Consider the following 10,209-nt stretch of genomic DNA (forward strand, 5'->3'; position numbering starts at 1 on the left):
CGTTTAGCCCCGCCCTGCATTATGGGCCATTAAAGACCTGTCAATCAGCGAGTAGCCTGATGTTTCTCTGATGCTTCTGTGAGAAACATCAGAGTTTCACAAGCAAAGCAAAAGCCTCAGAACCCCATTAATTGAACTTTGACCCGTAAACAGCCTCCTGCAGCTGAGGTCAGTTGTTGTTTCTGATGCGGATCTTTTAGCTGGGACATGAAATGAGAGCTGAACTCTCCTCTTTGAGGGTGAAGATCAGAACTTAATTGGAACCTTTGGCTGTAAAGAAGAGTTCAGAGAGCAGAGTGTTTGAGTCTTTATTAGAAAAAGCATCACCTGATCAACAGGATCCTTGTAACAAGTTCATGTCCTCCTGTAGGGACGCTACGGGAGCAGAGAAGGGTCAAAGCGGGCCGGAATCGCCACCTGAAGGTTCTTTGGTCAGAAGAAAGAATCCACTCTTTGCGTCTAAACCAGGAGACCATTTCTTAGTCACTGGTTCAGTTGGACCTCTTTGACGCTACTAAACCAAATAGTCATCAAGGGTTCAGTGTGACGCTAAAGCTGATGCCACTGCTAACATTAGCTCCATGTAAATGTAGGCTAATGCTAACAGCAGCTAATGACATGGCCATGGCCTAGTGCTAAGATTATGTAGAGCTAACAAATAACACATTGTGCATCCAGTTAGCTTGTAGCTAATTGAGCTGACGGCTAATCAAACAGAGCGACTTAAAGGACCACAGTGGAGGATTTAGTGGGATTTATTGGCAGAAATGTAAATATTCACAACTTTCAGCTGTTCATGTTTCGAAGAGGGACAAAGCAAACCTTCTGGACTCTTTGGACCCTGTGAGTTACCTGCAGCGCTCCAATAGGCTCAGAGAGGGAGGGGGCGGGGTCACCACTAGATGCCACTAAATCCTTGAGAATTGTCCCTTTAATTCAAAGTGATTTAACGTTGGCCCTTCATTGGACAGAGCTGGACCTGGAGGGGGGGGGGGGGTTGTTTCATGATACAACACATAAAAAATAAAAAATAAAGCGAAGGCGTGAGGAAGTCCGAGGGGGGTTAAAATCAGAGCGGCATGCGGTTGCCCTCCACACTGATCTTGACGGCGTGGCCCGGCTTGGTGAGGCGGCGGATGTCGGCGAACCTCCTCATCTGTTTGTCCACGCGGGTCATCCCCTTCTTCATCGGGCCGTGCTGCAACGACACACAGCGGGGTCAGGGCGGGGTCAGAGGTCACACCGCCTCCACAAAAGAGTGATGAAACACCTCCACGAACAACAACCAAGTCACAGATCAGTCACGTGACTTCACACATCTCCATGTGGTCACAGATTCTTCTGATCCGCTTAGAAGGATCAAACAGAACGATGTGACCTGCCAACAGGTGGCTTCCTGTATGTTTACACACTATTCGTTTCCATCCTTTGGTGCTTTAGAATGTTTCATCACATCTTTTCATCCCTCTTCTCTTCATGCGGAGGAAGAAACAAACGCCCAGATGATCCTTCACCAAGCTCCCAAAAGACCAAAAGACAGCCTCAACCCACCGGCAGGTCTGAGTGTGTGTGTGTGTGTGATATCCAAAACCCTCAATTAATCTAATAACCAATATTCTTTAAACAAAGATGTAATAAAAAGTACAAATGCGTTTAAAAGGTTTTATGTATTTGTTGATCGGATCGATTCCTTTAAATCAATGTTTATATATGTATATTTAAACCTCTTCATCTTCATCTTCAGAAGTCACCAGACTCCTCCTAACAACACACAACAGACCTGGGAACACACGGCCAAGAGCGGTTAGATCGGTGCGTCCCAGAGGTCACGGGGGAGAGTCAGGGGTCACCGGGGAGCCAGAGGTCGCGGGGGAGGAGTCAGAGGTCACGGGAGAGAGTCAGAGGTCACCGGGGGAGCCAGAGGTCGCGGGGGAGGAGTCAGAGGTCACGGGAGAGAGTCAGAGGTCACCGGGGGAGCCAGAGGTCGCGGGGGAGGAGTCAGAGGTCACAAGTGAGTCAGAGGTCACCGGGGGAGCCAGAGGTCACCGGGGGAGAGTCAGAGGTCACGGGGTTCCCCACAGACAGACTGGTTGGTGGACACAGAGGTGAGCGCCCCCTCTGGGGGAAGGACTCCCTCCACACGTCGTCACACCATGCAGAAGGACTTACTGCCCCCCCGCCCCCCTACAGGGGCATCCTGTTCCCCTCTATGCTGATCTTCACAGCTCCCTGCGGGCGGCCCGTTTTCTTCTGGTCGGCGACGCGGCGCTTGAGCTTCTCCAGCTGGCTGAGGCCTTTCTTATAGCCGCTCTACAGAGGACCAATCACAGCTCAGGTCATTACCTCACTTCCTGCCTGCTGACACTGGGATCCACTCGTCATACTTACCGCTTTCCTTCCTTCACACAGCAGTATTACAGACTCACCCTGTTGGACTCCATCTCCACGTTCCACTTGGGCCGCACCACGTAGTCCTTGTTGGAGGGCATCGGGACCCGAGCCCGGGCACAGAAGCCGGGGTCGCCGGGCCGCAGGGCCCTGAGGGGGGGGGGGGGCTCAGTTAGAAACAGCGCCAATCAACCCAATGAGGTCAATCTGTGAGCTCTACGTACTTCTCCTCCCCAGTCAGCTGCTTCTCCAGGTCTCTGCGAGGCGTCTGACCCCCGGAACTACGGAGACAGACACAGTCAGAGACAGAGGGACGCAACGGAGTCCAGTTTGTTGAACTTAGCATGCTATCGTTAGCATCCTTCACCTCAACTAGCATGCTATCGTTAGCATCCTTCACCCCGCAGCAGTTCTGACCTTTGACCCTCAGAACCTTCCTTTGACAACCTTCAGTCGACACACTTTAACTTTAATAAAAGTACTAATACCACAGTAGAGAAGTACTGGTACTAATAGTGCATTTAACATGTTAGTAGAGTCAAAGTAACCATTATGCAGAACACACTGCTGGTGCTTTTAATCTACCACGATACACCTTTTATCAGCCGCATGTTAATAGTTTGCATTTAAATCTGTAAAACCTACACATTTCCTCTGAGACGTAAAGCAGCAGAGCAATAAATATTCAGCTGTAAGTGGAAACCAGCTCCAGCCAAACAGAGACCCTGAACCCAACGTGGGAGGAGCCTGTCGTCACGGTGATAGGCGTTAGGGAGGAGTCCGCGAGTTACTCCGTCTACAGGCCCGACTCGCTGTGCACACATGCAACTCGAGACTCAACCTGATTGGTGGAGAGAAGACGTCGGGGTCCTTCGCCCCCCCCACCTCCGGAGGCTGACTGGGAAGAGGTGGAGGGGAGAGATAACGTGAAGGAGGAAGACGAATGAAGGGAGGAAGAGCTCAAGTGTCGATGGGGGAGACCACATGACCCTCCCCAGAAGGCTGCCAGCATGAAGGTTAGGTGAAGCGGGATGGGGGGGGGGGGGGGGGGGGGGGCGGCGCCATCAGACCGGAGGGCGACAAACACAAACGGTACCTCAGTCTCTGCTTCTGGGGCATCTGCTGGTCCAGGTCCCTCTGCTGGCGCTCCTCTCTGGTCATCCCCTTGTAGTTGGAGGTCAAGCCGAAGATGGGTCTGGACCACTCGTCTGAGGGCGACAGACACGACTTAGACATGGCGCTCGCTGCCTGGGCTCCTGGACAACAAGACGGATCCTCACTGATGAGTTTCAGCGCCAGGTCTTTGTTGGCCCGCGACTCTTTGGGGTGTTTGTAGAGGAACATGACGGAGCGTCCGATCCCGCTGTGCTTCAGGGTCTCCTGACTCACGCTGGGCAGCTGAAGGGAGGAAGCACACGGTGAGACACCGCCTCTGAGGAGCTGCGAAGAACCCGTGGCATCGAGTGCACTCACTTCCTGTAGGATCCTCAGCAGCTCCTCCCGGATCCGGAGGGCCGGCAGAGACTTGTCTGGGAGGGGGCTGATCCACTCTTTGATGGCCGACATCACGCCGCTGTCAATGAACGTCTCCTTCAGGTCCTGCCTGAGGGACAGAGGGCACCGTAGGTTCTACGCTCACAACACGTAAACCTGATCAACGAGTCGCTCTACAGATGCAGATTGTCAAAGTATTTCTCCCAGTGTGTTAATCAAGGTTTTAAAAAATGTGTTCTTAAACAATTCTTTAGACACTGATTTCAAAGACATGCCATGTCTTACTTCTTCAGGTGCATGACCACGTGCGGCAGCAGGGTGAGTTTCTTCAGCGCCGGTTTCTTCTGGCTGTTCAGAGTTCGGTCCTCCTGAGGAGACAAACGGCGTTATCCCGGGCAGGGCCACAGCGGGCCAGGGGCTTTTATTGTGGCGGGGCGCACCTCGGCGGCCTCGTTCATCTTGCTGATCATGGCGCTGACCACGTCGTCCGCGTCGCTGATGAAGGTGCCGCCGTCGCGGTGCCGCCGCTTCCTGCTGTTCATGGCTTTCCTCCGGGCCAGCATGACGTCAAAGTCCGACATGAAGCTGGTGCTGGAAACAGGAAGAACGGCCATGTCTTCATCTTCATACAGGGATATCATCGTCATCGTCCTACTAGCGTTGTTATTCTTCATCATCGTCATCATTCAGAGCTACAGAAGCATTAGACACTGAAGGCGTCTGGATTCCAGGTGCGTGGTTGTTAAAGATGTGGGACGCCACCACCTCACAGCTAAATGTCCTGTGACATCACAGTTGACTCCGCCCCCCTATAAAGAAGCCCCTCCTTACTCTTGGCCGCTGCGGTCCACCCCGTCGTCCGAGTCGGACTCCTCCTGCTGCTGCTCCTGCTGCCCCTTGGCCTCCTTCTTGTCTCCCTCCAGGTCCTCCTGGTTGAAGCCCTGCAGGAGGACCAAGGACAAGCTGAACCTCTGCACTCAGCACGCTGACGCAGAGCCCCAGGGGGCCCCGGGGGGCCACTCACCGTGAACTCCTCCTCCTCGTCTCCGGACTCCCCAAAGATGTCCGCGATCATTTTCCTGGAGGCACCAGAGGTCAAAGGTCACAGCAGATATAATATATAATATAAATAACAAAAACAACCTCACAGTAAAACAGAAACGTTACAAAATATTTCATCTGCAAACTACAAAAGTTAATTTGTGACAAACAGGGAGAACATTTTAAATGGCAATTACTCTAAAATATGAACAGATTATGATGTCATGACGTTTATGGATCCAGCGACCATTGATCAGAACTCACTCCTCTTCCTCCTCCTCTTCCTCCCCAGAGTCGCTGTCGCTGCCGAACAGAGCCTTCTCGCCCTTCTCCTCTTCCTCCTTCTTCCCTCCGCTCTTCATCCTCTCGTCTTCATCGCTGCCGCTGTCCGAGCCGAGTTCCCTCAGCTTCGCTGCCAGCGCCGAGTCGGGGCGGAGCGGCAGGGCGCCGCCGTCAGAGTCATCGGACACCACCCGGGTCCTCTTAGGGGCTGGGGGGGGGAGGGGGGGACACTTTTATCTTCAATGATACAATAGAAGGACAGGAAATAGCTCCACAACAACGCATCCTCAGCTTATTATGTTTTATTCATGTTTGTGGACTTTTCTTGTTTTATTAACTTTTACAGAACAAAAAGGAATCTCAACATTAAACACATTAAAGTCCAAAACATCAGAGCTAATGAAGAACTACAGGATTAGTCTCAAATATCCCAGAATCCTCAGCAGAACAGCTGACACTTTACCTGGTTTGTCTGTGTGCTCTTCATCATCATCCTCCTCCTCACTGTCTGACAGAACAGCCTTCTTCCTCTTCACTGCGCGCACACAAACACACACACACACACAGTCACATGACCTGGTGGTTCTACTGACACTGAGGTGCTACAGCTGATCTGGGGTCAGTACCTGGCTTCTCGTCGTCCTCGTCTTTCTGCTCCTTCTCGCCTTCACTTCCTGCTGCAGCCTTCCTCCTCCCCCGGCCCTCCTCCTCCTCCTCACTGTCAGACTGCATCACAGCCTTCCACTTCCCACCTCCTCCTCCCTCCTCCTCCTCAGAGTCTATATGTACTGCCTTGCGTCTCGCTGGTGTCTCGTCCTCAGAGTCACTGCCGGGAGACACCGCAGGTTTGGCGTCCTCGTTCTCTGAGCCGCTGCCTGCGGGGGCCATGTGCCCCCCCCCCTCCACATCCGAGCTGCTCCCTCTGCGCTTCGGGGGAGACGACCCTCCCTCCTCCTCCTCCTCGCTTTCAGCAGGTTGAGAAGGCTCCGCCTCCAAGTTGCTTGTCTTGTCGTTGTCACGGTGACCCCCGGGGGCCTCGGCCCCAGAGTCGCTGTCGCTTCCTGCGCGCTCCTCCTCGGAGCCGCCGGCTGCTCCGCTGGTCTCCATGGCGACGGGGCTGTCGTCATGGCCGCTGCCCTCGTCCTGTTGGGACGACATTAACACGCTGCAGTTTATTAATTCACTGACGAGTCATGCTCAGCTCTCCACGGGGTAATACGTTTGACCTCTGACCTCTGACCGGTGCCCGGCCTGCTCGCCGTGCTCGTCCTGAACCGGAGTGCCGCCTCCGTCGTCTGCAGAACACACGGGACCACGAGTCAGTGATGGAAGCCACTCAAAGACACAAAGATGTGACCAACAATTAAGGAACGTGCGTTGTAATGCTGTAAATAACGCAAGCTAAGCTAAGCATTACGTCTGGTTTGCAGTTCGGCATGAACCCAAAACATTGACATGAAAGTGTTTCTTTATCTTATTTCTACTTTATGTTTACATAAATCAGACAGGAAGTGACGTAACGACGGAGGCGCTGTTTATGTCGCGGATATGAACATGATACAGAACTTAAACATATAGATAACCAGAGCGAGGATTGGACTCGTGTCCCGTAGGCCGGTTCCGTCTGACGGAACGATTGCAGCTCTTCGGCTCCGTGTAACGCGTGCATTTAAGGTTCTTAGTACACATAGACGTGACTAAAACCACCCAACACTCGAGTATCAGCGTGAGGCTCTGATGCCGCCTGGTGCTAACCGAGAAGAGGCGGCTTCCGGACAGGTTCGTGTCCCTCTGGAGCCGATGATTCTTCCGTAGAGAAGAACGTCCTTCATTAAACACCTTTAACGCTCAATGTGACGGAGAACCAGCAGCGCTCCCCGCACTCGGTTGAACTGTGACCCGCCGGAGGTCCGGAGGTAGCCGTTAGCTCGTGAGCTAGGTAGCTAGGAAACAAAGCCGAGCAACAGTGGGTTTGTTTTGTTTACCGGAGTGTCTTCCGGACAGGAAGTCGTCATCTTCCCCATCCATTCGTGAGAGGAAGAAAGGTTCAGGTGGAGATCTGTGTTGGATTCAACGTCTAATATCTACGCGGGAAGAACCAAACCACATCAGAGGAACGATGCGTTCTGAGATCGGACGCTAGCTAGCTAGCCGCAGTAGCCCGCAGATCCAAGATGGCGTAACTTCCGTCATATACGCATGTCTGAGTTTTTTTAAATAAACTTTATGAACAAAGCAATTCACAATACAAACACAATGTGATGATGTACACCAATATACACAGTACAATCCACTGTTCTCAAGTACTATGAGTAGAAGGTACTTGTATAGTACCGTCTACTCATATCACGTTTTACTCCTAAACAACAAAAATAACCAAAACAAACTAAATGTAATAATGAAAGTAAAACATTCCCTTACATGTCATTTAGCTTACTGAGGCAAACTCAGAAGAACAAGAAATAAGAAAGTGCAATTTCATCAAATAAGTCGCTTTACAACTTGTTAGATAAGAGCCATTAGAAGTACAGTTTAATGCTACAGTTAGTGTTTTTAGTCTGAAGAGGTGTCTTTAGTTTGCAGCGAAAGATGACATAACAATTGAGTTAATTATGAATTAGCAACTATTTCAATAACCAAACGAATTGTGATTCCATCAAATGAATGAAAACAGTAAAAATATAAAACAACTTTCTAGTTTGACAAACAAAAAGGTTCATATCTCTTACGTTCTACATTATACGTGTTAAATTATGGAGGACAAAAAATGACTTAAGTATAAATAAATACATAAATGCGTAAATAAATAAAAGTGAAGATAAGTAAATGTATGAATAAATAAAAGTTGATAATAAAACAGGTCACACATTTCTACATGTATTTATGTATTAAATACCCTCCTGAATGTTTTACTAGTGAAGCGATCAGCACGAAGACGACTCCGAGTCAATAAAGTTATTTTGGCGACTCCGACTGGACAGTGACGTCACTGAGCTGCGACGCATCTCGCGGGGGGAAAACACGCGTGTTTGACGGATCAGAACCCAGCTCCGCCGAAGACCAGCACCCAGTCCTCTCCGACCCGGCGCGATGGGAGACACCAGCCGGCTGTGCTCCGTGTGGCTCGGATCCGAGACCGGCATCCTGAAGGGGGTCAGCGTGTCCCGGAAGCAGGCCTTCAACTTCTGCAACACGAGCCACCTGAGCCGCGCGCAGGAGGTCCGCGCGCTGTGCTGGGGGGACCCGGATGAGAGCGAGCTGCTGCTGGGCTCCGTGGACGGAACCGTGAAGACCTTCAGCATCCAGAAGGGGGTCTTCACCGAGACCCGGCGCTGCGGGGAGCCCGGGGAGGGCTGCTTCACCGGGCTGGAGAAGCTGAGCGGGTCTGGGCTGCTTACCTGCGTCGAGACCGGGGCCCTGCGGGTCTGGCGCGAGGACAGCACCGAGCCCGCCACCGAGATGAAGGCCGGTGATCATGTGAGTCGGATGCGGCTGAGCCCGGTGAACCGGAACCACGTGGCCACCGGAGGGAAGGAGAACGGGCTGAAGATCTGGGACCTGCAGAAACCCGACAAGCCCGCGTTCACCGCCAAGAACCTGCGGGACGACTGGCTGGACCTCCGGAGGCCGCAGTGGGTCCGCGACATGGCCTTCATCCCGGACTCCGACAAGGTGGTGACGTGCACCGCGTACCACCAGGTGAGCCTGTCCCCTGGACCAGACTGCTTTTTAATGAGACCCATGTCCACACTAGAGGGACAATCTGAGACTTAATGAGACCCATGTCCACACTAGAGGGACAATGTGAGATGCAATGAGACCCATGTCCACACTAGAGGGACAATATGAGACCCATGTCCACACTAGAGGGACAATCTGAGACTTAATGAGACCCATGTCCACATTAGAGGGACAATCTGAGACTTAATGAGACCCATGTCCACATTAGAGGGACAATGTAGGACGTATTCTGTAAATGAGTTATAAGTGCGTTTGTAAACGTTGTCCTCTGCCCCCCCCCCCCCCCCCCCCCCCCCAGGTCCACGTGTTCGATCCCTGCTCCCCTCGGCGGCGTCCCGTCCTGGAGTTTGAGTACGGCGAGTACCCGCTCACCGCCATGTCGCTGCCCGCCGCGGGCCACGCCGTGGTGGTGGGCAACACGCACGGCCACGTGGCCCTGCTGGACCTGAGGAAGGGGGTGGTGCGCGGCTGCCTGAAGGGCCTGACGGGGGGGGTGCGGGCGCTGCAGTGTCACCCCACGCGGCCCGTGGTGGCGTCCTGCGGCCTCGACCGCTTCCTCCGCATCCACGGCCTGGAGGACCGCAAGCTGCAGCACAAGGTCTACCTCAAGTCCAGGCTCAACTGCATCCTGCTCGCCAGCAGCCAGCTGGTGGACGGGGGGGGGGCGGCGGGGGAGGGCGGGGCTGAGGGGGTGAAGGAGGAAGAGGGGGAGGAGGATGACGAGGTGTGGGAGACCATGGAGCGCGTGGAGGAGAAGACGAAGAGGAAAACCACAGAGGAAGAGGAGCTGCAGAAAAAGAAAAAGAAAGGACAGGACTGAGAGGCGTTTGAGGCCTGATCGCAGCGTGGGACACTTCCATTGTCAGACTGAAAGACAATGAAAGACGAGTTATGTCTTCCCTGGACAATAAGTGTGTTTATTCATCGGAGACTAATTTGTCTCTACAAATGTATTTTGTAATATTTAGTCAGCAGCCTGAGATCTTTATTAAATCACTTAAAGAACCCAGATAACATCAGTGTTTTGTTTGTTTGTTTGTTGACGTCCTTTGTCCCTCGACTAAGACGAGTCATCACTTCTTTCCCCTGGCGAGCACCAACAGACGTACACAATGACATCATCCACGGGCCCAGACCGCTCGCTGTGGGGCAGCGGTGGTTCTGGTCACCGATACGGACCTCAGCCACTAATTAACACTTGGCTGAGTGTGAGTGAGCTTCCTTGGTTTAGCTAGCTGCTAGCAGGCTAAAGACGGAGCTCCA

The 10,209-nt window shown here is 52.6% G+C and overlaps 2 protein-coding genes across 5 annotated transcripts; one reads left to right on the forward strand and one right to left on the reverse strand.

Annotated features, from left to right (window-relative positions):
* Window positions 1-292: 292 nt before the first annotated feature.
* Window positions 293-7,395, reverse strand: LOC119227932 (protein IWS1 homolog). Of its 4 annotated transcripts, XM_062560944.1 has the most exons (17): window positions 7,191-7,395; window positions 6,439-6,500; window positions 5,832-6,348; window positions 5,669-5,740; window positions 5,188-5,413; window positions 4,907-4,961; window positions 4,714-4,823; window positions 4,323-4,473; window positions 4,168-4,250; window positions 3,862-3,991; window positions 3,669-3,786; window positions 3,485-3,596; window positions 3,230-3,286; window positions 2,613-2,669; window positions 2,427-2,538; window positions 2,170-2,310; window positions 997-1,198 (listed from the first exon to the last, which is right to left on the reverse strand). In XM_062560944.1, exons 1-16 carry the CDS (start codon window positions 7,231-7,233, stop codon window positions 2,185-2,187), a joined length of 2,031 nt encoding a protein of 676 aa, XP_062416928.1. In that variant the 5' UTR covers window positions 7,234-7,395; the 3' UTR covers window positions 997-1,198; window positions 2,170-2,184. The 4 variants fall into 4 exon arrangements, with proteins under 4 accessions (XP_062416926.1, XP_062416927.1, XP_037343072.2 ...); XM_062560942.1 differs by lacking the exon at window positions 2,170-2,310 and having other exon boundaries at window positions 293-1,198; XM_062560943.1 differs by having other exon boundaries at window positions 293-2,310.
* Window positions 7,396-8,193: 798 nt separating this feature from the next.
* Window positions 8,194-9,911, forward strand: wdr74 (WD repeat domain 74). Its single transcript, XM_037487740.2, has 2 exons — window positions 8,194-8,904; window positions 9,245-9,911. Exons 1-2 carry the CDS (start codon window positions 8,296-8,298, stop codon window positions 9,764-9,766), a joined length of 1,131 nt encoding a protein of 376 aa, XP_037343637.1. The 5' UTR covers window positions 8,194-8,295; the 3' UTR covers window positions 9,767-9,911.
* Window positions 9,912-10,209: the final 298 nt, after the last annotated feature.

The sequence above is a fragment of the Pungitius pungitius genome, chromosome 3 (assembly GCF_949316345.1).
Source record: "Pungitius pungitius chromosome 3, fPunPun2.1, whole genome shotgun sequence".
Classification (NCBI taxonomy): domain Eukaryota; kingdom Metazoa; phylum Chordata; class Actinopteri; order Perciformes; family Gasterosteidae; genus Pungitius; species Pungitius pungitius.

What these genes read in the sequence shown, in the direction of transcription:
- LOC119227932 (XM_062560942.1), bottom strand. Translation starts at nt 7,233, where the DNA reads ATGGATGGGGAAGATGACGACTTCCTGTCCGGAAGACACTCCG. An exon ending in CGAGGACGACGAGAAGCCAG is followed by an intron (nt 5,741 to 5,831) that starts GTACTGACCCCA and finishes GTGTGCGCGCAG; the next exon opens with TGAAGAGGAAGAAGGCTGTT. An exon ending in TGCTGAGGATCCTACAGGAA is followed by an intron (nt 3,787 to 3,861) that starts GTGAGTGCACTC and finishes TCCTCCCTTCAG; the next exon opens with CTGCCCAGCGTGAGTCAGGA.
- wdr74 (XM_037487740.2), top strand. Translation starts at nt 8,296, where the DNA reads ATGGGAGACACCAGCCGGCTGTGCTCCGTGTGGCTCGGATCCGAGACC. An exon ending in CGTGCACCGCGTACCACCAG is followed by an intron (nt 8,905 to 9,244) that starts GTGAGCCTGTCC and finishes CCCCCCCCCCAG; the next exon opens with GTCCACGTGTTCGATCCCTG.